The following is a 26196-nucleotide window of genomic DNA, read 5'->3' as shown; positions in this document are numbered from 1 at the left end:
GAGAGCTAAGTACGGATAAGTCCTCGATACAAGAGCAGTAAGTATTCGGGAATAACAATATGGTAATCGGAGTTTACGGAGTAAGTAAGCAGATCAATAAGTTGTTACAACGGACTCTCAGTCCTGTCAGTGTCACTGTCCTCAGCACACTGTCCTCTCGTCTAATTCAACGTCTCGGAACGTCCTCAGCATACGACGAGTCCTATGTAGCCTGCAGCGAGCACGCTGAGCAACAGAGTAACTCCAGCGCTGGCTCGCAGGCCTGTTGAGGCAGAGCCATTGTTCTGACCACTGGAGGACAAACCAGGAGACCCTACACCCGTCGGACGGGTACTACGAGAGCTGGATCGGCTTTCCGGACTCCCGGTCGGGTCCGTTGAAGGGGGCGAGATGGGTAAGATGGTCCCGGATGTCCCCAAAAACCCCGTTGAGCTGGTCATAGGAGCGGAGGATGCACTGAGTGTCGTGCTGAGGCTCACATCGGAGCTATCTGAAGAAGTGGATGTCTCCGCAGAAGTAGTTGTATCCGTCGGACTAGTTAGCGAAGTGTCCGTAGATAGCGCGGTGTCCGAAGCTACAAGCCGTCAGCGGTGAGTTGACGGTGAGGCCATTTCACGCACCGGTGGTATCTACGGTACTCGAGTCTTGCGCGACCGTACAGCAGACGAAGAAGATGCCAACGAGGAGTAGGATAGCGAGGGAGCGCATGTCTACTCGACGCGAGGGAGTGAACTGAGGGTAGGCAGACAATCAGGACGAGGCTCCTAGCTCCAGATAGCTGCTTATAGAGAGACCCGCAGCGCCATGATATGCCATTCTAGAGAGCGGCTTGGTCGAGTTGTCGCAGAGCGGTGGTTGAGAGCTTGGAACAGGGTAGCGGACAGCGCGTTATAGCCCTCCAACGCCATAGGGGGGATGGTAGCGCTTGCACCGGTGACAACCAATGTCTCGTGTGTCCCTAAACGCGGTTGGAAGAGCTTCATATAACGTTCTTGGGTGTGATATGGGCGCGCACCTTGTTATCTAAAGCGCAAACGAGAGCGCGAGCCAGACAGAACACTAACGACACCGCACAGGCTTGCGGGTTGCAAGCGGCACTTACTATATTGGTGAGATGGCGTCGCCGTACTTGAGACATACATGAGACACGATATCCCTAGCAAAAGTGTGACTGTCCGAGGTCGTATTGTCCAACGTCCCAGTAAGGAGAGCCTCTCGTCAGCTCTCGTTGCCACATCGTGCGCTGATGCTTGTATATACCAGTACCAGAGATTCGAGAAAAAAGCAGTGCCAAGATGGCCAGATAGCTCTGAAGAGGCTGGAACACCGCCCTGACGGCACCATAGGGCAGCTCGGTGTGGACAGTGAGGTACCAGCGGCGAAGGATCGCTGAAGATGGCGGTACGGGGCAGAGTGCCACTCCCAGTCGCGCGGCACGCCCAGGGGCGCTTTCTTATCTGTTCAGATATAGGTGAACCCCTGCAGGTCGAACTTACTTCTGCAGAGCGTCAGTATTTCGCGGAAACTGGCGAGCGAGTCGCTGTACATGTTGGGAAGACGCCATGCGTTCCACACTTCCTGGACAAGCTTGAAGTACACATTGAGAGGAATATTTCGGTTGGGTTTCAAGGATCACTTGCAGTGACTTCGGACGCCACAACCTCGGAACAATACAGACTTGGAGGGAGGGGTTGGATACTGCGCGAGTAGGAGAGCTCGTAACATCTACCGTGAGTTCCACAGCGCAGTGTGCCTGTACCATTCTCCGCCCCGACTAGACGAGAAAGCGTCCAGGACAGTGTCACGGTCGAGTTGCGTCCATTGCCCGGAAGCCCCATCACCGTCGTCTTCGTCTCCTTGCAGCCTCGATACCTCAGAACCAGTCCCATCACTGCTATAGTCCATGTCGTCCTCACACTCTCCGCTCCTGGCCAACTCAATCTCCGCCTGCCATACGGTATCGGTGTGCCGTCCCAGATGGTCTCCGAGTCTCGGGTTTGTGACCCAGTTCGATCCAATCACATTCATGAACTCGGCCTGTAGCGTCTCCAGATGCCTGTGAAGGTATTCGATGTCGGGGCGAAGGGGTGTGCCTGACTCTGGCCAATCATGGTCCGGTGCCGGTTTCGAATCTAAATCAGCGATCATCTGAGGAAGGAGTATGGTCGAAGTCTGGATGACCCATGTCGACGGGAAGCGATGGAACAGCACGTCGTCTGAGCCGTTCCGCAGGAGCTCGGGGCTACACATCTCTTGGCCAGTCGGGATCCCGCAGCGAGCTCTGCATATTTAAGCGGTTACTGTAAATGTGTCTGGGGTGCGAGTAGACGAGCCGTACTCGGACAGGAGTCTGGCCCGAGCGACCGCCGTCGAATAGATCACTTGCTGGGACGCTGGATTCATGGTAGGACGCGTTCTTGACACACAGGGAGTTCGTCCAGATATCGATATACTGAAGAGTCTCGGGAAGGGTGGAGAGAAGCTGTGGAAAATGGATCCCCTCGTACGGTCCTGGGATGATCAAGTGCCGAACGACTGGACAGTACTCGGTTACCATCGGAAGGAGGGTTGAAGGCGAGCGATCCACTTCGAACCGAGTCACAGGATAGAGATGGAGGAACACAAGGTTGGATCCGAGCCTGGCCAAGGGCTGTATGATAGACGCATGTGGTGAGAGATAAAGCGTCAGGCGAGCCAGCCGGGGCAGGTTCCACGTTTGAATCGCCAATGTAGTATTAGTTCGTCCGTAGGGCACGCGCAGTTCTTGCAAGCTCGGGAGTTCCACAGACATGAGAGGCTGTACGAGCTCTTCCTCGGGCGCGGTGGCAGACACCTTTCGAAGGCAGAGAGACTCGAGGAAGGTCGTTGCGACTAGAAGTACCCGTAACCCTTCGCGTTGGCAGGACGAGGTCTAGTGAGCGGAGGCCTCCATACAAACCACGGGCCGACCAGTGTTTCAGCATAGAGAATGTTGAAGGAACGAGAATTGGGGATGCGGTCGGTGGCAGAAGGAGCGCAGAGCCGTGCATTGTGCCAGGATGAACTGCAAGTCCTCTTGAACTACGAGAGAACACCTCGTCCAGACTGGGCAAGAGTCTATACGGATGCTTCTGATCAGGCAGCCTAAGCCAGTGGGTGACCGCAAAGTACGCGCCAAAGCCGGTATTTGGCCCATCCGACGAATGACGACATCTTCGTACAAGACGCACATCCCTGTCGTCAAAGTAGCCCTGCATACCAAAGGAAGAGCCAGTTTCGTGCGTAGCTCACAGAGCCATGGGTTATGGCGGCCATGAACGATCGACGAGTCTCGCTCGTGGAGGGGACCGACGGTAGCCTTGAAGATGTTCAGGACGAGTTCTGCCGGCAATGCTGCAAGCGTGAGTTGCCGGGCGACTATTCCTTCAGCAAACATATCCTAAAAACAGCATGTCAGCAACCACCGGCGCATGCATGCAAGGACAGCTATATGGTGAACGTACCCCGGGCCCGGCTGTTAAGTTTGTGCATCGTCTGTGGTAGTTTCGCAGCTTCAGTGGTCAATGGAGACAATCCTCAACGAAATTCCCGTGTTTCGGAGAAGACTTGAGGTTGCAGTGTACGGGTTGCACAGTAAATCAGACTCGTCGCGTGAACGGGAAGTTCGAGGGGATGCACACTTGACTGAGACTCGGTCTGGCAGTGGCTGACCGTCCGCGTGGTCGCCACGTGCTCAAGCGCTCAAGGCATCTCGGCCGAGACAAAGTCACAGTGCCACGTACCGATCAACTTGTTGCTCTCCCATCGTCCTTGCGTACTGAAGTAGTACTGACGGCTGGCTTTCATATGTTCCAAAAGATTTGGGTGGTAGCCAATGTGACCTAGTAGGCCACTCACCGCTTCGGGGTGAGTGCACGTAGTATTGATTTCCGAGTTGTCCAGGCCTGGATACGAGCAGAATAAACGAACTGAAGCTCCTTGTCTTTACTTGGGGTACTGTAGCTGCGATCTTGCTTGATACGAACTTCGTCAGGAGACATGAGGTGCCAACCGTGGAACTCCGAAATGTCACCGACGCGGATTGTGCGACTACAACAGGGTTCAACTCGCCGGCAACATTCCTGGAATGTATCGCTCTCTTTACAAGACCCGTAGTAAGCATTGCCGTTCGACGCGGATGCATGGGAAGCGCTACCACGCCTCAATTGAAAAGCATTCAATCAGTACTGCTTCCGGGTATCCAACATGATATCTTTCTCCGACATATACGGTCCCATGAGGTATGTTCTCGGCTGCTCAAGACGGGCCGGATTTTCACACTCTAACGGGTTCTGTCAGGAACTAGGCCTCTTTGTGGAGCGCGCATACCTACTTATAGGTTGCAGCACGCATTTCCGTCGTCTCATCGTGAGTCTCATAACATCGTATTTCTCACATATCGTCTCTCTTGTTCATATCGAGGTCTCATCAAGCGCAAACCCTCTGACGATGACCATAGCAGCACTCAGGGCCCTTCACGCGGTCATAGGCTCAGCGATCGACGAGATCGAAGAGGTCTACAAGTCCCAATCTAGTACAACCGATCTTCCTGTCGACTATCCCTCCCTCGATATTCCCTTCTACAGTACCCACACCAACCCACCTGAGGTAGAGAAGTCAGAAGAGCTGAGGACCGAACCTGCAGTCTTCAGCGCAGCAAACAGGATTGTTGCCGCATGCGGCCAGATCACGGCGACGGTCCATAAGCCGTTCTTCTCGCTCATAGAGTGCGTCAATGGCGTATGTTTTCTCTAGCTAACACGGCTACCTCTGACATACTGAGTCGTTCCCGTACTGGACAGGGTAACCTGACAGCTTGCATGCAGTTTATGGAGGCAGCACACATCGTCGAGATCCTGCGCGAGGCGGGACCAACTGGTGCCAGCGTGAAAGATATCACGGGAAAGGCCACCGAGATCCGTCGTGCTAAGGACCCCGAGGCAGCCGAGATAGATCCCTCCAAGATGAGTACGTGGACGTCCAACTATCTGAGCTGACTGGAAACTAGAACCGTCAGTATCACCATAGCTAATCTTTACTATCCTCACAGGTCACGTTTTGCGACTCCTCGCGACTTACCACTGGGTAAAGGAGGTTCGGCCAGACGTCTTCGCTAACAATCGACTGTCGTCATTCATCGACTCTGGAAAGTCTTCGGAACAGCTGAAGGTGTCGTGAGTGTTTCAACCCGTGCAGAGGCGTAGAGGCCTTCACTGATTCTCCGCTATACGATCGTAGACCGGAGACGAAGTACGACGAGACAGATGGTGTTTCTGCATTTGTCGCCATGTCGTGAGCACCATCGCCTTCTATCAAAGCTGTACTCTCTGCTGATTATACATACCTCCAGCACGGACGAAGTCGCGAAGATCCAGACGGGGCTCTCTCCCTGGTTGCTCGGAGGCGGCCCCGCGACCGGCTACGAGACTCCTTTCAACCTCGCATTTGAGACACAACTCAAGTACTACGCATGGCTCGAGCAGCCGGGGAACAAGAGCAGGCTGCTCCGGTTCGGACACTCGATGAACGGGACCAGGTACTGGGAGCTCGCAGAGAACATCTTTCACGGTGCGTGCTAGCGTAACACTCGAGGGCAGGCTCAAACTGACATAATATGCGGCAGGATTCCCTTGGGTTGAACTCCACAAGGACGCGGTCGTGGTTGATGTAGGCGGAGGGATTGGGTCTGTGTCTGTCATCCTCTCGTCGGCCTATCCGCAGCTGCGCTTCGTTGTGGAAGACAGGGCGCCGGTCGTCGCTGTTGCACCTCAAGTCAGTCTCCACTTTCTCCTCTGTACTGAACTCAGCTCACGTCATCCGCATTCAACTCACACCGTTGTTAACACGCGCATCAACACTATCCGACAGTCGTGGGGTCACAGGCACGCAGAGCTGTTCTCGTCGGGCCGGGTCAGCTTCCACGCTCAAGACTTCCTGGAGCCGCGCCAGCCGTTCACCGTCCCGGGCGTCGGCACCGTGAACGCTGCAGACGTCTTCCTTCTGCGTGCCGTCCTGCACAATTGGCCTGATGAAAATGTCCGGAAGTAAGCTACTTCAAGTTCATACGTTGCGATGTACGAGTACTGATCATGCGGTAGGATCTTGACTCACCTCCGGCGAGCGGCGGCGTCGCACACGAAACTTCTCGTTGTGGACAACCTGCTCCCGTACGCCTGCATTGATGAAGACAGCGAGACGAGCGGCGGAGACTCCGAGGGCGCCGTGCGTTCCCTCGTGCCTGATGGATCGCCGCTCCTCCCCAACCTTGGACGGGCTAGCGCTAACGGGTACCTGCTCGATATTTCCGTGAGCTACTCCAGTCTGTTCTGCTTATCACCCTCTGAACTTTATGTACAGATGCTCGGGGTAATGAACGCCAAGGAGCGTACCTACCGCGAGATGGACGCCCTGCTGCGTTCAGCTGGGTGGCGGATCTCTCGAGTCAAGCGTGCAGTTGGTTCTTTATGGGCGTATACGACTGCCGAACCTATATGAGGGAGTAATTTCGATCCGAAAGCTTAGTAGAGTAAGCAAGCATGAAGAATACACACATACGCTAACACGCAGGGCGCAGATTTGTTCCAGAATGGCGCTGTCATGAGGGGCTCGCCATGCGTTATTGTTTCTTAAGATCAACGGCCGCCTCAACTTGTCCCGCTGACCACTCAGCTTCGAGTTTAGACGAAATATGAGGAACCTGCAGGTTCAAGGATTCGAGTCACCGCCATATGCAAATCTCGGCGGTACTTCCCACTAGTTCCGAAAACCGCAACTGGTGTTGCAATTTTTTGTGAGTACGCCGCGTAAGTGCATGAATCCGCTGATCCCAGAAGACACTGGTCGTTCGGTCAAGAGTGACTTGCGGCGGCCTGATCGATATAAGCGACGCGAACCAACGATCACAGTGGTTACGTTCGTGACCACTCGGGTTTCCAACGGCCCTTCGATGTCGGCCGCCGGGGTAGAGAAGAACAGACCTCGTTCCGTTCTCCGTCTTCGAATGGTTTACGGGACCCGTACTGACTAGCGCCATCGGACGCCGGAGTGATATTTTACTCACGCCTCACAATCTAGGCGATTGTACACGCTTCCTCACGACCAAATTGATGATTTGCTATGACGTATCCGCTCTCATGAGGCATGTTCTCGTCCGCCGCTCACTGCATACTGACTGTTCACCCTACCAGCTCCATCAAAGATCCAGGCCGGTGTCTAGCGTTCACGCCCCTACTTAATACGCTTTCTGTACGCCATCCCTTCCCACCACACCTTCTCGTGAGTTCAGCCTTCCTCTAAACTCGGACTGTGTTCTCACAGATATTGCCTCTTCTCTTCTCTTCGCACTTATCTTGATTCTGCCAGTGCGAACTCTCTCGAGATGACGATCGCAGCACTCAGAGCACTCCACGCCGTCATAGGTTCCGCCATTGACGAGATTGAGAAGGTTTACGAGTCTCAGTCTTCGAGCACCGGGCTTCCTCTCGACTACCCTTCTCTCGATGTCCCCTTTTACAGCACCCGAACCAACCCGCCGGAGGTCGAGAAGTCGGAGAACTTGAGGACGGATCCGACCGTATTCAGCGCAGCCAACAAGATCGTCGCTGCATGCGGGCAGATCACGGCGACGGTGCACAGACCATTCTTTTCCCTGGTCGAGTGCGTTGATGCGGTATGCATTCCTTTCCAGGCCTTCTGTTCGAGACACTGAGACACTGACGCTGCCATTGCGAAGTGCAATCTCATCGGTTGTATGGAGTTTGTGGAGGCGACGCACATCGTCGAGATCTTGCGCGAGGCCGGACCAAACGGGGCCAGCATGGAAGATATCGCGAGCAAAGTCACTGAGTTGCGGCGTGCCAAAGACCCGAAGGCTGCTGAGATTGACCCGTCGAAGATCAGTGCGTGGCGTGCTACCTGAACCGTGACCATATTGCTGACGCACAATCCGACGTGCTCTTCAGGTCACGTCCTGCGACTCCTAGCAACTTACCACTGGGTGAAGGAGGTTCGACCAGATGTCTTTGCGAACAACCGCCTCTCGTCCTTTATCGATTCCGGCAAATCTACCGAGCAGCTGAGATCGTCGTGAGTACACTCCCGCACGCGGGCCACGCGTACCTCGACTCACATTCTGTCACTCTATAGCCCAGATACGAAGTACGACGAGTCGGATGGAGTCGCTGCGTACCTTGCGGTGGCGTGAGTCATGAGTATGTCTCTAACCCCTCTTGTCTGCTGATCCGTATCTCAGCGCCGACGAGGTGATGAAGACTCAGACTGCGCTCACTCCATGGCTGCTGGGAGGCGGTCCCGCAACTGGCTATGCCACTCCTTTCAACCTCGCATTCAAGACCGAGCTCAAATACTACGAGTGGCTCGAGCAACCGGGCAATGAGAGCAGGCTGCTCAGGTTCGGACACTCAATGAACGGCACTCGGTACTGGGAGCTTGCCGAGAATATCATTCACGGTACGTCGTCCCGATGATGTGTCCGGTACCCGGATATGCTCATGGCTGACTTCCCCTACATTGCCCAGGATTCGCTTGGGATGAGCTGCCCAAAGGCTCCGTAGTAGCGGATGTAGGAGGCGGGATCGGCTCCGTGTCAGTCCTTCTCTCCGAAGCCTATCCGCATCTGTACTTCGTCGTGGAAGACAGAGAATCTGTCGTCAGCGTTGCACACAAGGTACGTCCAAGTAGTCTTCAACCCGCAGAGTGCAAAGCTCAAAGTCCTTGTGCGACTCCACTCGTTTCACCATGCCGACTTGCATCCGCACATCCAAACCATGTGGTAGTCGTGGGGCTCTAAACATGCTGAGCTCTTCTCGTCGAGCCGGGTCAGCTTCCATGCCCAGAGCTTCCTTGACCCGCAGCAGCCGTTCACGGTCCCCGGCGTCGGTACTGTCACTCAACCAGATGTGTTCCTCCTTCGCGCAGTCTTGCACAACTGGCCCGACAAGGAGTCTCATGAGTGAGTCTCTCCCTGTTTCACCCAACACGTATAGCTTCGTGCTCATGAAGGCACTGCAGCATCTTGGTGCACCTCCGGAAAGCAGCCGGACCGCATACGAAGCTCCTAGTCGTGGACAATCTCCTGCCGTACGCCTGCCTCGATGAGAACAACGAGATAAGCGGGGAAGACTCGGAGGGCGCAGTACGCTCTCTTGTTCCGGATGGCTCTCCGCTCCTGCCAAACCTTGGCCGTGCCAGTGCCAACGGATACCTCCTTGATATTAAGGTAAGCGATTACACGGTTCTGGACTGCGGCGGGCTCATAGGGGGCTGTTGCGTCTTCAGATGCTGGGAGTGTTGAATGCGAAGGAGCGCACGTATCGTGAGATGGACGAGCTGCTGCGTTCAGCCGGGTGGCAGATCTCGCGCGTCAAGCGCGCGGTGGGGTCGTTATGGGCATACACGACTGCTGAGCCTATCTGAGGCCGAAGGCTTGAAAGCGCAAACAGGTTGGTATAGGGTCAGAACCGAATGTATCAATGTAGACTGGAATAGCGTGGTCAATACAGCGATGTTGACGTGTGAAGCATGTATAGGCTGTCGCGGCTGCCGCACTATACAGCACGAGGTTTGTACGTGAGTATCATCCTCCACTTCTCCTTGGCAGACGCCTGCAAGTCGCGCGAGTAGTCGACGCGCTCCCGTCGATCCGCGGCCCCCAGTCCTGAACCCCCTATTCCCGCAAGGTCACGCAACCCGCCGACCAGCCCTCGTCGTCCCGTCCTACCAGGGTCGTGATTCATCTCACTGGCGCTGTTATCGTCATCCCATCGTCTGCCGAGTCCTCCGAGTCCTCTTCGGCCCATACCCGCATGCCTTTCCCTCCGCCCGTGCTGTTCGTCATGACGAGGGCCCGTACCGGCATATCTGCCCCCATTGTCTCTCGGTCCGTGGTGAGTATCCCATGTCATGTCGGGAGGAAGTGCGCCTTCGGGACCGGTGTAGGTCACGGCACCCTGTGCGAGGGTGACTTCCATGAGGCGAGGATGGAAGAAGCACTACTAGAGGGTCAGCGTACATATAGCATAAGGAAGGCTCATTCAGACGCACCTTGTTCCAGTCCGCGATGAGGTCCGCGACCGGATTCTTCTTCTTCCCCTCCACGTGCGCCCGCAACGCCATGTCGGCTATGAAGCCTGCGCGACCACCAAGTGAGCCAGTCTGCCACAAGCACCCCACCCCAAGGCATAACTGCTTACCTATGAGCAACCCAGTTTTTACCGCTCTCGGCGCGACATCCGCAATCATGGAATCTACAGGCGTGAGCCCACCCGCGCCTTTCACATCGCGCAGGAATCGCGTCCAATCATCTTCATTCACATCGTGGGTGATAAACGGATGTGGCTGGGGCGCGCACGAGCACGCCGGCGGTTCGAGCGGGAACCCGTCGTGGATGAGATCGTTGCCGCGCGCATAGAGCACTGCAGGTGGGAAAGGATCGTATGAGAGGTTTCGTGGTGGGGCGCGCGAGAACGATTCATCGTTTGGGCCAGCCGGAGGAGGCGGTGCCGCGGGAGGCAGGAGAACGTGTGGAGCTTGAGGTCGATAGTGCGGCTCGCGAACACCCTCGTTGTCTGGACGTAGCCTTGAAGAGGATGCGCGAGAGGTGCTGCCAGTTACCGGAGGGTCGCTGCTAGATCCTGAACCATAGAGCGATGTGGAAGATGCTGTGATGGCCGCTGGTTGGGTGCTGTATGCCTGAGACGAGGAGCTAGCCCGACTGTAAGGCACCGCGGAGCCTCCCTGCATGAACGATTCATCGTATGAAGGCGGAGGAGGTCCATCTACGTCTGCATGGCCATATCCATGTTCAGCTGTGTCAGGGTCGACAACAACCGGGAACCCATCATGGCCGAGCTTCTTGAAGCGCCATTCTTGACTTGTGCTGGCCATGGGAGGCGGGATGATGAAGTGAGGATTCTGGCGCAAGTGAGAGGTGTGCTTTGTGTGATGCAGCGAACGCGACAACGCTCACCCCTATATACCCGTCTCGCGTAGTTCACCCCATCAAACTGTCATGAGTCACAGCGCGATGTACTACACATATCGTAAGGGCGATGAACAGGATGCTGAGCAGCGATGCCCTCGGTCCGAGCCCTGCGAGACACACCCGCACAGCAACATACCCGGGACAACATCAGTATGGGCAGATCAAAGGAGACATCAATATTAGCTCACCCGTAAGTAGCGGCGCATTAACATGCGGTGCAAATTGACATGAGCGGCCGGCTACGCAACGCCTGTACCAACCTTATTCATGAGGCTGTACTCATCACTGCACTAAAGACAAAGAGAGAGAATATGCGATGGGCTGCTATACACGAAACGAATTACAAGAGAAACGCGGATGCCTCGTTGCAGACAGAGGCCGGCCACGCAACATCCGAGTCTGACCTCATCAGCTACGCTGCATGATATTTCTAGCGAGTTGCGGAGTTGTGCCATCTGTCGCCAGAGAAAGACATAAAGTAGGACTTACTCATGTTGCACACTAGCACCCTCTTCCTCGAGCTCGGTGGTGAACAACACATGTATTATATCACGCAAGAACTTCATCAAGTATCTTGACGATCCTTTGCACCTCTTCAACGGTGTTGTAGTGCACAAGCGAGATGCGGACGACGCCATCGTTGACGTCCACCTTCGGCTCGAGCATATCGACGAGCGTGTACGCGTAAAAGTGTCCATACCGGATCCCGACCTGCACCCGCGTCAGCAACGTACCGATCAGCAGCAGCAGCTCAGACTCACGTTGCCTTTCTTATCAAACACGCTCACAACATCCGGACTCCTGATCGCCCGCTCGCCAACCACAACGAAGCTCACCGTCGGGACTCTCCCGAGTCCTGCCTTCTCTTCTCCGACAATCCGCACGCCCCTGTCGGCCTTGCCCCTCAGGTACGCAAGTAGCGGCTCCAACAGCGTCTGCTCGTGCGCCGCGATAACTGCCCACGCATCCTCGAGCGAGCCCGACGGCGTCAGGCTGCGCAAGTAGGGCGGGACACCCGTGCATCCGTATACGAGCTCGTAGCCGGGCCCGCCCGGCTGGAGCTTGTACGGCTTCGTGTCGATGTCGAGGAAGTGGTGGCCGAGAGACGTGAGTGAGCCGGTAAGCGAGGATGCGCGCACGTACATCACGGACGCGTGCGGGCCGTAGACCTACCATGGGCATCAGCAGATGAGCAGCTGCGAGGGAACCGTGGTTGGACACACCTTGTAGAACGAGAAGTAGCAATAGTCGACGTCCCACTTGCGGACATCCATCTGCCTGTGGGGCGCATACGCAACGCAGTCGAGGCAGAACTCGAGCTTGCGCACTCCGAGCTCAGTTGCAAGGGCGCGTGCTGTCTTGACGATCTCCTCGACGGGGATGAGCGATCCAAGGATGTTTGAGCAGGCGGTGAAAGCGATGAGCCGTGTCTTGCTGGTGATGAGTGGCTTGAGCGTGTCGAGCTGGAGGCCAACAGCATATGGGTTGTTCGGATACTCTGGAAGTTGGGTCGCAGGCCATAGCTTGATCACGGCACCTTTGCGTGCAGCAAGACGTTTCCAAGGCCCGGCATTCGCTATGGGTCAAAGCACCTTCAGCACTCGAAGGGAAGCGAGGGTCGACGATCGCCGGAAGTCGCGCTACTTGTCTGATAGGCAGCCCCTGGGGGAACTACTGTCGCTAATTGCACCCAAACAAGCGGGGCAATGGAAAACGGTACAACGAATTGAAGAGATACTCACATTCGTGCTCTCCAGTTATGATGATCTCCTCGCCCGCCTGAATATCCGCCTCCATCGCCCGAGAGAGGTTCTCGACGAGCATAGTCGAACTGCTTCCGTATGCAATCTCATCTACACTGTCGGCATTGAAGAGCTCCCGGGCGGCCTCTGAACCCGATGCTACGCGGTTTGTGCTGTTGACTGAGACGAAGTAGTCGGCTCCAAGTTGGACGTTCGTGTTGATCAGATAGTCCGAGATGCGCGACACGACGTCGAAGAGACATTGCGAGCCACCAGCGTTGTCGGCGAAGAGACAGCCTGAATTGAGAGCGCGAAAGGCGCTGCGAGCGGTGCTGATGTCGAGCGTAGCCATGTCGTCGAAACGTGCGAGGGAAGACGACGAATTGCAGGAGCAAAGGATGCGAGATGATAAGGCCTAGCGTGTGAGCTCGTCATCGATCGTGGCACGATTGAGTCACCGGCTCGAGCATGGGTACGCAGGGCCGGTCAACTGCGATATTGCGAACCAGGTACCACGGCCAGTGCGGAGGTCTTCGAGGGAGTCAGGTGAACAGTGGCATGATATTGTAGTTCCTTCGACGAAACGGAGTGACGATTCGTTATGAGCTGGTTTCGCGTCACAATTGTAGGCTCATCCGAATTCTCATGCTCTCTACAACGCCTGTGGCGTTCACGACAATCCAGTTGAAAGGCGTAGGGTTTTGTCGAGGAAGTTGTGCGTGTGCGCAGGCACCGTTGGAAACGTTGTCTCGTCCTTTTCGGCTCGCATATCAAGTTAAAGTCCGTTCTGCTAGTCGTTCCGCGTTGATTGATCTTTGGACGAAGCAAGAAGCAAGGAAGGACCCGACGACCAGATGGAACGCAGAGGTTGGAACACGACGTCGAGACTCGAGAGCAAGGTAGCGGTAAAAAGTAAGCCAATGTTAGTATTGAACGGGTAAGTACTTGAAAGCCATTCAACAGTGGGTTTCTGCCCAGTAAGTAGGCGTCAACATTTATTTGAAATCGTGGGAAATGTACAGTACCATGAGCCCGAGAGGATCCGGACAGCCAACTTTGCACCTTGCACTTCCTCCGAGTCCCATCTAACAACGAGCAAGATCAATCACCTTGGAGATGTGAGCGCAGAGGCGTGTTTGATTGTATATCGCTGACTCATTTCCTTTGTAAGGGGTGATTGTCGTCCCCAGTCCCATGGATCGACGACGGCAGGGAAGCGACAGGGACGGACGGTAGCTCTCCTTGCCCAACAAGAAAGGCTTGAACGAGAAGTGGCGGACATCTTGGCCAAGAAGCATTCCCTGGAGATGCAACTGATCAATATCAGGAGACATCTCAACGATGAACTTGCCGTTCACCAAGTCCCGAACGAGATCTTGGTCGATATCTTCCGCCTCGTTCGCGGTGCCTTCCAGACGTCTGCGGACGAGCGGAATTGGATCATGCTACACTCCGTATGTCGCCGCTGGAGGGATGTCCTGTGCTCTACTCCCGCGTTCTGGTGCAACATCTCCATGCGCAGTTCTCCCGACTGGATAAAGCTCTGCTTGTCGCGTTCTCAGAACAGTCTACTCTCGGTCCACTTTCCCCGCAGCTACCCAGCGATCGCTAATAGCGTCATCCAGAGCCACCTTCTCCCGAAATCAGCACAACGGGTGCGTTCATTGCCTTTTATCGGATTGGACCCGAACGCGGTGGAATCCGCATTGGTGCATCTCTTGACCGACTCTATCGGCATGCCTGCGCTAGCAGAGCTTGCTCTTCATCGTCGTTCAGCCATGGTCATTCCCGCACGCCTCCCGGGGTCTGTCGAGCACCTCGTATCCCAGCTACAGTCACTTGACTTGCACTCGTACGAAGTTCCCAGAGCGTTCTTACTGTGCCGGCATCTTCGATCCCTCCGGCTCACCAATACTCCTTTCCCACATACGACCACGCTAGAGCAACTCTTGACCACGCTTTCCCTGAATCCTCTATTAGAGGAATTGGTAATTCAGGCCAAATGGAATTACCGCACAAACTCGCATCCGCACGCGGCGTTCGAATCGGCTCCGGTCCAACGCCATCATGGTTCGAATCATACGATATCATTCACCAAGTTACACAAAGTCCACCTCGATTCGTCCCGACCTCTCATCCAGCACATCCTCAGCACGTTTCGCTTCCCTCAGGCGACGGAGGTCGAAGCTATCTCGAAATGTCACATCGGGGTATTGACCACCGGCCAAGGCATATTGTCCCAATGTCTCCTGCTGGAACAGCGGTCCTTCGCAGAGATGTTACCCGTATTCTCTAGCGCAACTGCTCTCGATGTCATTCTTGACGGCTCGATGTGGGACTGCCGCGTGGCAGCCTCGATTCCAGACATCAGCAAACCAGTCGTGCTCGCTGCTGAACTGAGCAAGACCGACCGATTATTTTCTGTTCTTCCCTCTTCCCTGCGCGACATCATTCGAACGTTCTCGGCTTCACCGATGGCGGAAATATCCCTCAAGATAGAACGGAGCCGGTGATGATTGACCACAGCACCGCTGTGGAAGCCTGGGCATCGTTCTTCCGCGCATTCCCCCTTCTGACTACGCTGAGCTTGATCGGTCCATACACAGTAGTCCGGTTGATGTGGGAGGGCTTCCTGCTCGCCTGCTCGCCTGATTCAGTCGATACACCATGCTGCCCTCGTCTTCGGCGGCTCACTGTTGTGGAGCAGTATCCGACTGGGTTCTTCACGTTTCCCACTGGGGGCACGTGGATCTCGGAGTCGTGGAAGCCGGTCATTGACGCCCTCGAGTGTCGAGCGGGGCAGGGACAGCGACTAGAGTCAATCAACCTGAAGCGTCTCGACAGCAGTGGTCTCCTCTTAGGTGCGGAATCTGGTGCTCCTGAGAGCTCATACCACCCTCCACCATCTCCGAATCTTCAAAGGTTGGCCGAACTGGTAGATACGCTCGCCTACAATGCTGGACCAGATATGCCGGAGCTCGAGGTGCGTATCCGTTCAATCTCTCTTCAATCGTCCGTTAATGTTCATTCTTAGCCCTGACGCCTACCTAGTAGTTCGACTTATTGGACTAGTGGACCATAGAGCATATGAAAAGCGTTGAAGAGGATATGATGGAAGCTCTATAGTAGAGAGAATCTTGACGACGCTTCTGCCTTTGTGAATATCATGTGTCGATACATCGCTTTTCTCGGTTGTTGACAATTTCTCTTCACGTACGGTATGGCGTCGCCTCAACTCTCGGTACTGACATCAATATTGAGTCGTTACTATGAATCCGCCTCTTCTTCCTGTCCAGCTCGTCGACTCTTTGCATGGTGTGCGATACCGGCATCGGCTTTTCCACGTCAATTTCATCATACCTCAGCCTCATCGCAGCCGGCCAGGAGATTAAACAGCTATGTACAACGTGGTACCATCTCCAACTCGATCTCGCCACCGCGCCACATATCAGGCTAGAGTGAGGTACGACTTTCTCTGTTTGAACCAGGGGTCGAATTCGTTGCTAACACATACCCGTTGCGCAGACCTCGACCTCGACTCCGGTCTTCTTCTAACGGGCGATTATTCGCATGGACATCTAGCGCCTCGAGCTCGTCGCCGTCTCCTTCCGAACGTCTACCTCGGCGCGCATCCGGGCGGTACATCCCCATGGTCCGGCCGTGGACCAGCAAATGCGTGGCGGGAGCCTGAGGCACTTGTAGCCGTGATGCCGTCAAGACCTTATTAATCGATTCAATGCAGGGAGGGGGGCGTCTCAGAGTACATGGAAATATACCTACATCAGTATACAGTATCAGGGAGAATTGTGCCGACGTGATGGGAAGTCCGTTCGGCCATGTCGCGAACATGGACAGAGGTGCGATGAGATGCTCGAGTCTGGGACATGCGACCCCTACGGACTCGATGGACTCCAGCGCGACTTCCTCAGGGCGTCGGCGATGGAGTAGAGGTGGAGGTAGGTGAGGCTCTGTCCGACGTACCGAAGCTCCCGCACGCGGTGTGCGCATTCCAGAAACCGTTGCCAGTGTCCAGCCGCAATCCTTCGTGTGAGAACCTGATCGCACATGCGTGAGTGGGCATTACAGGGGAGAGACAAGAGTCGCCCCACATATCGCGCATTGGTCGGAATTTTGCTGATTGTCGGCAATACTTGAAAGAGAGGGAGGAGCTTCGGTAGCGACCACCAGAGAATAGGCAGCGCACTCTCTGTGAAGGCTTTACAAACCCGTGCGGCGCGTGCGAGTGCCTTGTCATTCTCGCCTGGCTGGGAAGACGGGGGGCCGGGTCAATTTTTGCAGTATGTTGTGCAGTAAGTCCGGATTGAGCAGCACTCGTTCTTGAGGAGATCCCAGAGCTGAGTTACAATTCATAGCTACTGTTGAGAATGCGGACGCGCGATGAGCAGTGAGACCGTGTGCTAGAGGATACGAGAGGTGACCGGAACAGTGAATCCTCGTAAGGCGGTGGACCGTGGTTTCAAACACATATACGCTTTAGCTTCTTCAAGTGTGCTATTCATGACCCGAGGTGAGAAACAAGTTGCTGTGTTAGATGAAGCTCTAGCTGACCCTCAGCACGATGGTCGTACTTATGGCTATGGCGCCGCACTTCGCGATGTCGTGGTGGCACGAAGACAACTTGCGAGACGGAGACGCCCGGACACGCGCTCGAAACTTGGTAACGCTACCGCTTGCGGTGCGACTCGCGAGTTTGCAACCGCCGCTTATTCCAGGATCTTCATCCCCTCCCGCGTCATCGGCACTCTCTGGGTTAGCACCCACTGGTCGGAACGGAAACAGCCACGATGGTTTCCCTAGTGGTCACGATACAACCTCCCCGCCCGCCAGACACTCGGCAGCAATCGCATCACCCAGGACAGGAATGTTTCGAATTAGAGCCATGCCGCTTATCCATGCACGGACAAGGCTGCAAGTCGCAGTCAAAATCGCAATCACAACCGCTCCGCAGGCTGGTTGCAAATGCGGCTCTCGCAATCTGGCCCAAGGCTGCTTCATCCGACCCATCCGGCTGCTCCGAGCCGTGTCCGTCAACGCTACGAGAGGTCTCGCCGGGCGCAACCCTAGTTATGGTATCGCGCACTCCACTTCCGTCGCGCTCACCCGCCCAGCTTGCGGAACTTGCGGGCATGCATAAATAAAGGTGCTACTCACCACCCAACCCCATCACTGCACACTCTCTCCCACTTCCCCACTTGCCGAACGCAAGCACATCTCGCATATCCTCCTCTGATGCAACTCCGACTCGGACCACCATCCAGACTTATGGGTGTGTTATCCCGACTACTGCCACGCGCCGCCGGACGGCGCACGAGCTTCTTCGAATTACCGGTAGAGATTCAAATCGAGATTCTATGCCATCTCGACCCTGCTTCCCTAGTCGCCTGCAGACTCGTGAGATCTCCCCCCATGACTCTATCCTGCGAGTGCTGAAACTGAACCTTGAACCTCGCAGACATGCCGCTCGCTATCGACGCTCTTCGAAAGCATGGCTGTGCAATATGTATACCGACTAGGTGTCTGTGCGATGACCGATGTCGGCTCCCCTGAAGGAGTCACTCTTCAAGATCGTTACGCCGCCATCCTGCAGTACCAACAGGCCTGGACGCGCAGTAACATCTCTCAACGCATGCAGGACCCTGCTCCAGGATCGCATTACCTGGCGCATTCCAACGGCGTCTTCGTGTACGCCGTCGAGGATTCTGCCAAGTCTCTCGCTCTCAAGCTGCATCGTCCGGGCAGCGCGTGCACTGGCCTCCCTGAGCTCACATTCCTCTGTTCGGCATGGAAGTTGATGTTGGATCCCACATCCCTCTTCTCCGCTCGTTTCACCGTGGATCTCTCGGAGGATCTGCTGGTCATAACGCGACTAAGCGACGACCGGACTGAGTGCGTTCGTTCTCTTCCGTCATATTAACAGCTTACCCAACAGACATCGTCAGATACCTCCACCACTTCGTCTCGATCTCTCGCGATTGTGACCCGCACCCGGTCGCTGCTCCGTCCATCCTTCGGGCACCACGTAGGACCCAGCAGAGGCATGCCATCACGTACCTGAAGGAAGGTCTCGACTTCCTCTCTGATCTGGTGGCATGGGGACATCTGGTGGCATGGGGGAATATTCCATTCTTATTCGACGACGAAGAGTACTGCTACTTGCAGCAAAGGATGGAAGTGCTCGTAAGAAATTGGAAGACAGGTGCTGTCGTATGGGTTCGTCCTGCCGCCGCTCTCCTCTATACATGTCTGACTTATGGCCTTTGGACAGCGGTATCAAAGCAACCAGATAATTTCCTACCACCTCATCGACCGCCATCATATCCTCATCACACAGCACGACGGCATCCACGTGTTCGCTTTGGACCCTGATCGCAGCGAGCCAGAGCCTCCGGTGTACACGACGACCCAAGCGGAACTCCTGCACCTCCGCGTGCCCACATTCAAGCTGCCTGCAGTGCAGCGCACCGGACTCTTCAAAAGCTTCCTGGACATCCCTCGCAATCACCCAGACGACCGTCCATTAATCCGCCCAGATCCAGCTCACTCGTTGCTCGCAATGTGCATGCCAGTCCATGTTGCGATCGGTTCCGAACACGACAAGAGCGTGCAGACAAAGAGCCTAGTATTCCTTGTCTCCCTTGCGACGATCCGTGGCTACCTTGCACGAAGGCATTCGAAGACCGGATCTGCGCAACTCGGACGCTCCCTCGTCCTGCCCTGGGACGACTGGGGCCGCGCGGGCGCGCGGGTCGTCACCGCGGACAACGTGGACACGCCTGAATTGTCCATCGCGACGCACGGGTCGCGCTGTGTGCTCACGATCATCAGCACTCCGCTCAACGTTGCGGATCTGGTCCTCATCGATGCGCACCCATGGGCACAGCAATGCCATGGCCGCGGCCAGAGCGTGACCCTGCAGACGTTGCGACAACACGACACTTACGGTGTCAAAGTGGTCGACAGCACAGATGTGCATTCCATACTTACCCTGAGCACCTCCGGACGACCGCGGAAGAGCCGGAAACCAAAGAGCGCGGTCATGGAGGGGAGGTTCCCGTGTTGGATGGCGTGGTATCCGGCCCCGCTAGAGACTCGGTATAGGAGCAACCATACCGTATTGACCGGCGAGGAGGTTGTCATCGTCGTAAGTTCTCGGACCTCCGGCGCGTCGTTCGATCGCTGACCCAGAGATCCTAGCGCAAGGCTCGGGGAGTGTAGCTCGGGATGACCGACGCAAGGGCGCGTCGATGCATGCAGCGTCGCTGAGTCGCTCTGAGTCGTTGGCCAGCCCACAGTGATCGGGCGGCGGAGGTCTTGAAGACCAGTATGCGTTCGTTTCTCCGTCGGCTCATGAGTCGTTTGAGGTCGTTACCGCCACCGTGTGGCATTTCTCCTATCCTCTCTTGGTATTACGTTCAGACCTAGTCTTCATTGTCATATAGAGCGCAGTGGTAATTCGTATTCGCATTAACTCACCCGAGGGTCCTGGCATCGCCGTGGTGTGCGTGGTCTTCGAGTCGGAGTCCTTCCAGTACAGTGTCACGGTTCGGGACGCATGTCTGGAGGCCTGACCCTTTGCCTGATGCTCGTGTATCGCGCGGCGCCCTCGATACACAAGCCAAGATATCGGGCTGCAACATGCGCTCCGCAGCCCTCCTCTTCGAACTGACACGGTGAGCGGAACGCGCAACATCAAGACGTCAAGATTACGATACATTTCCTTCAGGTTCATGTCCACGTATCCGACTGAGTCGGACTGCTAGAGTGATGCGGTGGCAGTTACTAGTATACAGGTGGTATGTTGTTGAAGCCCGGGGTACCAACTATGCAGATAGTGGATGTCTTCCTCTTCCGCGTCTACCAAGAAAGTCAATACTCGTCGACCTTCTCCTTCCGACATGTCCTGCGGATACCTCCCGTCGTCTCCAGAGACGATCCGCCACCATCGACTCATGTCTGCATCCTCGCCCCTAGCGTAGCGGTCGTTAGGAACATTGTTTTCGCCCGGCATACCCAGCTCGAAGAAGCTAAGCGTCGGGATGGCGTCTGCTAGAAGGTGCGGCAGGAGCGCAGAGGCCTCAGATATCATTTCGCGCGTACGCTCCCGTTCGAGATCCAGCAAAGTCTCTCGCTTCGACTTCTGCTTCGAAGCGTGTGTTGCATTCTTCTGCAAGTCCGTTTTGCGGACCTTGAGGTGAGGTCGTAGCTTCAAGTATACGAGTGGAATTGCGCTCAGTGACGTCGCGAGATCGTTCTGGGAGCCAAGGGGAAGTCAGTGAACACGGACTACAACCAGGCTCGCGAATCGGAGGGCATGACTGTACGCTACATACCATCCACGACGTCCACGAGTCGGAGCTGTTCTTGACAGTAAGCGACAAGCGCAGGTACCGGAGGCGCGGTGCAGCGTCTGCGACCTCCCGCCAGAATGAGGCCGGATCCTCTCCGACCGTCAGGAACAGGTCGGCGCCCACGGGAGAGAGCTTGCGGAAGACAGAGATCAGTTCCGGGGCGCGGCTCAGCGGTGTTCGAGCGGTAATCTTCAAGTAGTCGGCGGGCGGCGAGAGGGCATCGAGGAAGGGGCTCAAGGTGGACATGACGTTGAATTCGAGGCGACGGATGGGAGGCCAGGGACGGGGAGGTTCACTCCATGTCTCGGCAGGTTCCGCGTCCCATGCCTCCCTCTGCAGTTGCGATGTGACCGATACCTGCTGCAGGTTCGGCGCAAGGGAGACGAGATCCATAGCGCGAACCGAGACGTCGCGAAACGTGAGGTTCCGGAGTGATGGCAATTTTGGAGAGCTGTTGCTGTACATCTTCCGTGGCCAGAATCTACAGAGTTCGAGTGTGTGCAGGCATGGGAGAGATGCAAGGATTTTGATGAGGGGATCATATGTGTGGAGCCAACCGTTCCACTCCCGGCGCATGAACCCGAGTGAGAGTTTGCGTAAGCTGAGGGGGAGTGACGCGCACACAGGCAGGACAGCGTCGTACAGATGCTTAATGCTGAGCTCAGCTAACCTGGACATCGCTCGCAAGGCGCCTGCGATGGCAACGCAAACGTCTTCGTCGATATGGGAGATGAAGTACCCATGGAGGACGAGGCGACGAATCTTGAGGGTTTGATTCAGCAGTTCCGTGAGCGGATCTGTTATTGCAGCTTTGATTTGGCCAGGATAGGCTGGTGTACTGGGAAGGACGATTTCCAGGTCGGAGATATGTCGAGCACGTGGGGGAGATGTGGAGATCATGTAGGAGTGTAACCGTGCGAGCTCTTTAATCGATCGACATTCGACCACTGCAGACACTCTGTCAATCGCTAGGACATACAAATGTCTGGATACGAGGGCCACGGAGAGCGCATCCTTCCCATGTAGGTGAGCGAAGACGTGCATGAGTATGTCATCGTTCAGATCTGATAGCTGCACCATTATAGACAGGCCAAGCTGTGATACCTCCTGGTCAAGATACCTAACGCTTGGAGAAGAATAAGACACAAACTTTACCAGGGCTTGTACTCTGTTCAAATCGGAGCGGCCTGTCACGTTCAGTTCAAGTGCAGCTGTAAAGTTCCGCTCAGTCAGAGTCAGCCCTGATGAACTTGTGAGAGTTGCACTTCACGCGTGACGCCGGTGTAGCTCTCCCTATCTTATCTTATCTGGATGGGCCTCGACGAAGTCTCATCCTCTCCCTCGTCAGCAAGGTGCTTACCACGCTATCATGAATCCTCGCGAGTCGTGTGCATTCGAATTGCTCAAGACCCATGTCAAGACTCAATGAGAGGAGTCAGGAAAGAGGGCGAGAAAAGTACTTTGGTGCTGTATGTACGTATGGAGGATAGGATGCGCATGCCATGTGGGCGATCTCCCGGAGGCACAGCATGGGCATGGGCATGTGCATGTGCACAAAGTGATACTATATGTACGTATGGGCTATACTGTATACTGTATGCATGATGCATGATGCGAGGATTGGGCGTTGAGCAAGGACGCGTGGGACGGAAACGCAAACGAAAACCAAAACAGAGAGACCAGGAGACACGAGACACGAGACAAGCGCAACAGGAGAGGACCTAACCCAAGGACGGACGGACGGAAGAGATATACGATATGTTACAGATACATACGTGTGCAGTGTGGAGCGAGGAGCGAGGTGAGGCAAGCAGAGATGGATGGTACGTGAATGCGAGTGTGCGTATGCGAGAGCGTGCGAGATGAGACGGAGAAGAAGAGACGAAGACGGGTTGCTGAAAAACCCTAGTGGAATATGTACTGTAGCGGGCGGAAAGGACAGACAGGGACAGGTGCGGTGATGGTGTGCGGATGTGGAGTGTCACGAAAGTCGGGGAAAGATCGCGAGCTCGCGGGTTGGCGGAGGGAGCGGTGTACCGTAGTGATGTGTCTGTACGATGGCCAGAAGAACGGATAAATATGGACACGGTGCCGCAGCGTTCTATTCAGGTCTAGAGAGCGAGATCGCGAAGGCAAGGCCGAAGCGAAGGACAAGGAGACGTCGTCTGGAAGTCGTTACGCGATTCGTTTCTGTGGGCACGGGAGCAATCGAGAGCGGCGACGAGAACAGTGGAAGCGTGAAGGCGCAGGCGAGGCGGCACAGGACGAGCAGGGACGCGAAGCCCGATCGCAGCGAATCACCGCGTGCGCTCATTCGGCGTCGCATCTGCGTCTCCACCGCAGAGCTGCAGCGCCCAAGGCCCCGGCCCAGGTCCCGGCACAGCAGCAAAAACATCCGGAGGAAGGGCGAAGGACCCAACGCTATCCGCCTTCATGCGGGGAGAGACAGGCCACGAGCGGCTGCTCGCCCCTGAGTGGTGTAAATGCGAATAATGCGGGTGTTCATGGTGATCGTAGTAGTGGAGGCCCCACGGATCCCCAGACGAGGAACTGGACCGCGAGCAGGTGCAGCTAGCAGTATACTCTGACTCCGGGGGCGAGACTTCGTCTGCGAAGAGGGCGACCATGAGCATTGCCAGTACACCCAGACGACCCAGACGGCGGAGGTACTCACACATCGAGGCCGCGCCGTGCTGCTTGCCGTGCGAGCCGAAGAGGGATAGAGACCTGGACGCGTCCGCGTCGCCTTGTTCGCCCATGTGCACGTCATCGTCTCCGCCCCCGCCCTCGCCGATGATGTCGTGAGCGGAGGCATACGGGACCCACGGCTCGTCCGTCTCCCAATGCGGTTCCGCCTCCGTCACAGAGAAGAGCGAGCTTGGCTCCGTGCACGGGGTGCGCACGGACTCGCCTGTCGACGTGCTCGCGACGGAGGCCCCGCCGTCGGACTGGCATGACGAGACGGATGCAGAGTGTGGGCGGTAGAACGACGAAGTCGGCAGGTTCTCCGTCGACAGCGAGAAGGGATGCTCTGCGCGTGGGACCTGCTGCGAGAACAGTACGAACTGGGTCTGCGGCGTGTTCTCCATTTCGTCCTCGTCGCCGTCCTTCGATGCAGCAACGTCGAAGAGACCCTCGGAGATGCGTGTCCAGCGCTCGAGAAGCCACATCAGCACCGAGTGTCGCCTGGAGACTGTGGAGTCACCCGAGAGGACGCGGCCGAACATGCGCGACACGTCCTCCAGTGTCATGCCGTTGTCCGGGGAGAGAGGGAGCTGGGTGAAGAAGCCGAAGAGATAAGCGAACAGAGAACACAGCGGTGGTGGGGCGAGGCGGAGGAGGTGCTGTGCGATGAGGATTTGCGAAGACTCGGCCGAGAGCGCGGCGGTACGCTGTTCACTCGGGGTCATGAGCGCTGCATAAGGCGCGAAGTGCGACGGGACGGGCGTGTGGACGTTGTGTGAGGTGAAGTATTCGCCATCTATCATGCCATAGTCGGGGTCGCGCGTTGACTCTGATTCTAGTCGCTCCCGAACAATAGATGGATGTACGCAGTACTGGTACAAGGCAACGGTGAGATTCTCGTCAAGGAGTGGTTCGGGGAGGTCGGTCAGATAAGACTTGAGGAGCGCGCAAATGTCGGCCATAGACTCCATGCGCAGCGACGCGCGAGTTATTGAAGGAGTGGGATGGACAAGAGGACATATCGGCTCCTCGGGGGAGAGAGTGCGTGATGGAGCCGCCGGGAGTGGCAGGTCGAAGCTCTCAATGAGCAGCGAGAGGCGATTCCGATGAGGAACAGAGCGGAATAGGCCTGGCTGATAGATACCTGTCGTCCGCCGTGCGAGCGAGGAGTAGATACAATACCTCATTGAGTGCATGAACATCTGACTGAGCGGTGGCGACGTACCTGTACGATTCAGTTCCTCGATGCATGCGAACACGACCCAGGGGATGGCGTGCTGGAAGCCACCCATCGCGGTCGCCATCGAGCCACACTTGACAGCAACGCTGACGGGCGAGCCGAAGGTTTCTGCACCAGAAAAAAAGAGGCACAGTCAGCAATTGCCCTCTTTCTTGCTTCTCCTGCGCGCATCGTGCATCAAGTGCGAAACTGTACGTACTGAGATCTGCAGCGCCAAGGCCCTGAGAGCTGGCTTCCAGCTCTAGACCGCGCTCAGAAGTCGGGCGCCGCCACCGCTCCACAACGTGTTGAACGTCTAGGCAGCCGTCGAGCTGCACGCCTTCCTGATCCAGAATCTCCCTCAGTGATCGCAACACAGGGCGCGGGCTCGATGGTGCGAATGCGGGGATAGACGCTGGCTCGGAGACGGACCGCGGTCGGGATGGCGTGCCCTGCGAGGCTGTTGTGCGCTGCGGTATGCGGACGGAGCGTGCGCGAGGCCGAATACTCCATCCTGGAGGACCAGCAGGATCAGAAGGCGCGTTCGCGCCTTCGTCGACATCAGGGGCGGGCCCTTCGTCTAGCCGCCCGGAACCGCGAGAGGATGATGACTCTGTCCAATGGATCGAGGGAGGAACGAGTCCGCATGCGCGCGCGAGTCTGTCAGCCTCCATGTCTACTACGGGAAGTGCGTCGAGCTTCGTTCGCGCGAAGGAGACCGGCATGGAAAGGCGTTCGTGAGGCCTGGGGGTGGGCGTGGCGGACAGAGCAGAATCAGGGCTAGGGAGATACACTCTCGGCGTATGAGGGGTTGCGGGAGCAGACGCGCAACCGGGTGTCCGCTCTGGGGCAGCGATGCGCGGGTGCTGGTATGAAGACGGGGCAAAGCTGACGCGAATGTCGGCGTAGGGGTAGATGGCACTCGACGAGGCGTGATTTACCGTACCACCATTTTGACTAGAGCTCGAAGCTGCACATCCGTCCGACGCGTCAGCTGCAGGACGGTGCGGAAGGCGTGCAGGTCCAGCCGAGGAAGACGGCTGTGGCGGATGCATATGGCCGCGCTTGCGAGCTGGCCACGACATGAGAGAATTCCAAGATGAGAGCAGCAAGCAATCGGCAGATAGACGAGACTCAAATTGAGATGCCGGCCGCGCAGAG

General features: G+C 56.3%; 10 protein-coding genes across 10 annotated transcripts; 4 read left to right on the top strand and 6 right to left on the bottom strand.

Annotated features, from left to right (window-relative positions):
- L226DRAFT_158665 (uncharacterized protein) lies at positions 1–835 on the bottom strand. Its single transcript, XM_067672513.1, has 2 exons — positions 621–835; positions 1–574 (listed from the first exon to the last, which is right to left on the bottom strand). The coding sequence occupies exons 1-2, from the start codon at positions 706–708 to the stop codon at positions 186–188; spliced, it is 477 nt and encodes a 158-aa protein (XP_067532858.1). The 5' UTR covers positions 709–835; the 3' UTR covers positions 1–185.
- A 2121-nt stretch (positions 836–2956) lies between these two features.
- On the bottom strand, positions 2957–3415 carry L226DRAFT_467302 (uncharacterized protein; the record flags this gene model as incomplete). The annotated part of the gene is made up of 1 exon (XM_067676044.1): positions 2957–3415. The coding sequence occupies one exon, from the start codon at positions 3413–3415 to the stop codon at positions 2957–2959; it is 459 nt and encodes a 152-aa protein (XP_067532857.1).
- A 1052-nt stretch (positions 3416–4467) lies between these two features.
- Positions 4468–6513, top strand: L226DRAFT_573332 (O-methyltransferase; the record flags this gene model as incomplete). The annotated part of the gene is made up of 9 exons (XM_067684833.1): positions 4468–4758; positions 4821–4986; positions 5069–5192; positions 5257–5310; positions 5369–5586; positions 5642–5790; positions 5887–6062; positions 6117–6324; positions 6376–6513. The coding sequence occupies 9 exons, from the start codon at positions 4468–4470 to the stop codon at positions 6511–6513; spliced, it is 1524 nt and encodes a 507-aa protein (XP_067532856.1).
- A 667-nt stretch (positions 6514–7180) lies between these two features.
- Positions 7181–9662, top strand: L226DRAFT_158453 (O-methyltransferase). Its single transcript, XM_067672512.1, has 10 exons — positions 7181–7293; positions 7381–7687; positions 7751–7916; positions 7980–8100; positions 8164–8217; positions 8270–8487; positions 8556–8704; positions 8814–8989; positions 9049–9256; positions 9316–9662. The coding sequence occupies exons 2-10, from the start codon at positions 7397–7399 to the stop codon at positions 9451–9453; spliced, it is 1521 nt and encodes a 506-aa protein (XP_067532855.1). The 5' UTR covers positions 7181–7293; positions 7381–7396; the 3' UTR covers positions 9454–9662.
- Positions 9585–10779, bottom strand: L226DRAFT_467373 (uncharacterized protein; the record flags this gene model as incomplete). Its single annotated transcript, XM_067676055.1, has 4 exons — positions 9585–9668; positions 9981–10028; positions 10081–10166; positions 10230–10779. 4 exons carry the CDS (start codon positions 10777–10779, stop codon positions 9585–9587), a joined length of 768 nt encoding a protein of 255 aa, XP_067532854.1.
- Positions 10780–11536: 757 nt separating this feature from the next.
- Positions 11537–13260, bottom strand: L226DRAFT_158376 (PLP-dependent transferase). Its single transcript, XM_067672511.1, has 4 exons — positions 12763–13260; positions 12244–12596; positions 11782–12189; positions 11537–11731 (listed from the first exon to the last, which is right to left on the bottom strand). The coding sequence occupies exons 1-4, from the start codon at positions 13112–13114 to the stop codon at positions 11570–11572; spliced, it is 1275 nt and encodes a 424-aa protein (XP_067532853.1). The 5' UTR covers positions 13115–13260; the 3' UTR covers positions 11537–11569.
- Positions 13261–13833: 573 nt separating this feature from the next.
- On the top strand, positions 13834–15515 carry L226DRAFT_158325 (uncharacterized protein). The gene is made up of 2 exons (XM_067672510.1): positions 13834–13880; positions 13934–15515. Coding segments are annotated over exons 1-2 (1344 nt in total). The 5' UTR covers positions 13834–13878; the 3' UTR covers positions 15276–15515.
- Positions 15516–17900: 2385 nt separating this feature from the next.
- On the top strand, positions 17901–20086 carry L226DRAFT_158310 (uncharacterized protein). The gene is made up of 5 exons (XM_067672509.1): positions 17901–18174; positions 18236–18669; positions 18723–18993; positions 19049–19924; positions 19978–20086. The coding sequence occupies exons 1-5, from the start codon at positions 18013–18015 to the stop codon at positions 19996–19998; spliced, it is 1764 nt and encodes a 587-aa protein (XP_067532851.1). The 5' UTR covers positions 17901–18012; the 3' UTR covers positions 19999–20086.
- A 390-nt stretch (positions 20087–20476) lies between these two features.
- L226DRAFT_537381 (uncharacterized protein) lies at positions 20477–22366 on the bottom strand. The gene is made up of 3 exons (XM_067681319.1): positions 22282–22366; positions 21114–22226; positions 20477–21034 (listed from the first exon to the last, which is right to left on the bottom strand). Exons 2-3 carry the CDS (start codon positions 22209–22211, stop codon positions 20540–20542), a joined length of 1593 nt encoding a protein of 530 aa, XP_067532850.1. The 5' UTR covers positions 22212–22226; positions 22282–22366; the 3' UTR covers positions 20477–20539.
- Positions 22367–24199: 1833 nt separating this feature from the next.
- Positions 24200–25760, bottom strand: L226DRAFT_467260 (Rho GTPase activation protein; the record flags this gene model as incomplete). The annotated part of the gene is made up of 3 exons (XM_067676038.1): positions 24200–24960; positions 25042–25164; positions 25256–25760. Coding segments are annotated over 3 exons (1389 nt in total), but the record flags the coding sequence as incomplete, so codon positions are not given.
- Positions 25761–26196: the final 436 nt, after the last annotated feature.

The sequence above is a fragment of the Lentinus tigrinus genome (assembly GCF_003813185.1).
Source record: "Lentinus tigrinus ALCF2SS1-7 unplaced genomic scaffold L226scaffold_24, whole genome shotgun sequence".
Taxonomy (NCBI): Eukaryota; Fungi; Basidiomycota; class Agaricomycetes; order Polyporales; family Polyporaceae; genus Lentinus; species Lentinus tigrinus.
This window is presented reverse-complemented; position numbering and strand designations above follow the sequence as displayed.

Excerpts from the sequence above, each read along its gene's own strand:
- L226DRAFT_158665 (XM_067672513.1), bottom strand. The coding sequence starts at position 708 with ATGCGCTCCCTCGCTATCCTACTCCTCGTTGGCATCTTCTTCGTCTGC. Across the intron at positions 575-620 it reads GAGTACCGTAGATACCACCG|CTTCGGACACCGCGCTATCT; the intron begins GTGCGTGAAATG and ends GACGGCTTGTAG.
- L226DRAFT_158453 (XM_067672512.1), top strand. The coding sequence starts at position 7,397 with ATGACGATCGCAGCACTCAGAGCACTCCACGCCGTCATAGGTTCCGCC. Across the intron at positions 8,101-8,163 it reads TCTACCGAGCAGCTGAGATC|CCCAGATACGAAGTACGACG; the intron begins GTCGTGAGTACA and ends GTCACTCTATAG. Across the intron at positions 9,257-9,315 it reads GATACCTCCTTGATATTAAG|ATGCTGGGAGTGTTGAATGC; the intron begins GTAAGCGATTAC and ends TTGCGTCTTCAG.
- L226DRAFT_158376 (XM_067672511.1), bottom strand. The coding sequence starts at position 13,114 with ATGGCTACGCTCGACATCAGCACCGCTCGCAGCGCCTTTCGCGCTCTC. Across the intron at positions 12,597-12,762 it reads CATAACTGGAGAGCACGAAT|CGAATGCCGGGCCTTGGAAA; the intron begins GTGAGTATCTCT and ends TTTGACCCATAG. Across the intron at positions 12,190-12,243 it reads GCTACTTCTCGTTCTACAAG|GTCTACGGCCCGCACGCGTC; the intron begins GTGTGTCCAACC and ends TGCCCATGGTAG.
- L226DRAFT_158310 (XM_067672509.1), top strand. The coding sequence starts at position 18,013 with ATGCAACTCCGACTCGGACCACCATCCAGACTTATGGGTGTGTTATCC. Across the intron at positions 18,670-18,722 it reads CTAAGCGACGACCGGACTGA|ATACCTCCACCACTTCGTCT; the intron begins GTGCGTTCGTTC and ends AGACATCGTCAG. Across the intron at positions 18,994-19,048 it reads AGACAGGTGCTGTCGTATGG|CGGTATCAAAGCAACCAGAT; the intron begins GTTCGTCCTGCC and ends GCCTTTGGACAG.
- L226DRAFT_537381 (XM_067681319.1), bottom strand. The coding sequence starts at position 22,211 with ATGGTGCAGCTATCAGATCTGAACGATGACATACTCATGCACGTCTTC. Across the intron at positions 21,035-21,113 it reads ACTCGTGGACGTCGTGGATG|AACGATCTCGCGACGTCACT; the intron begins GTATGTAGCGTA and ends CTTGGCTCCCAG.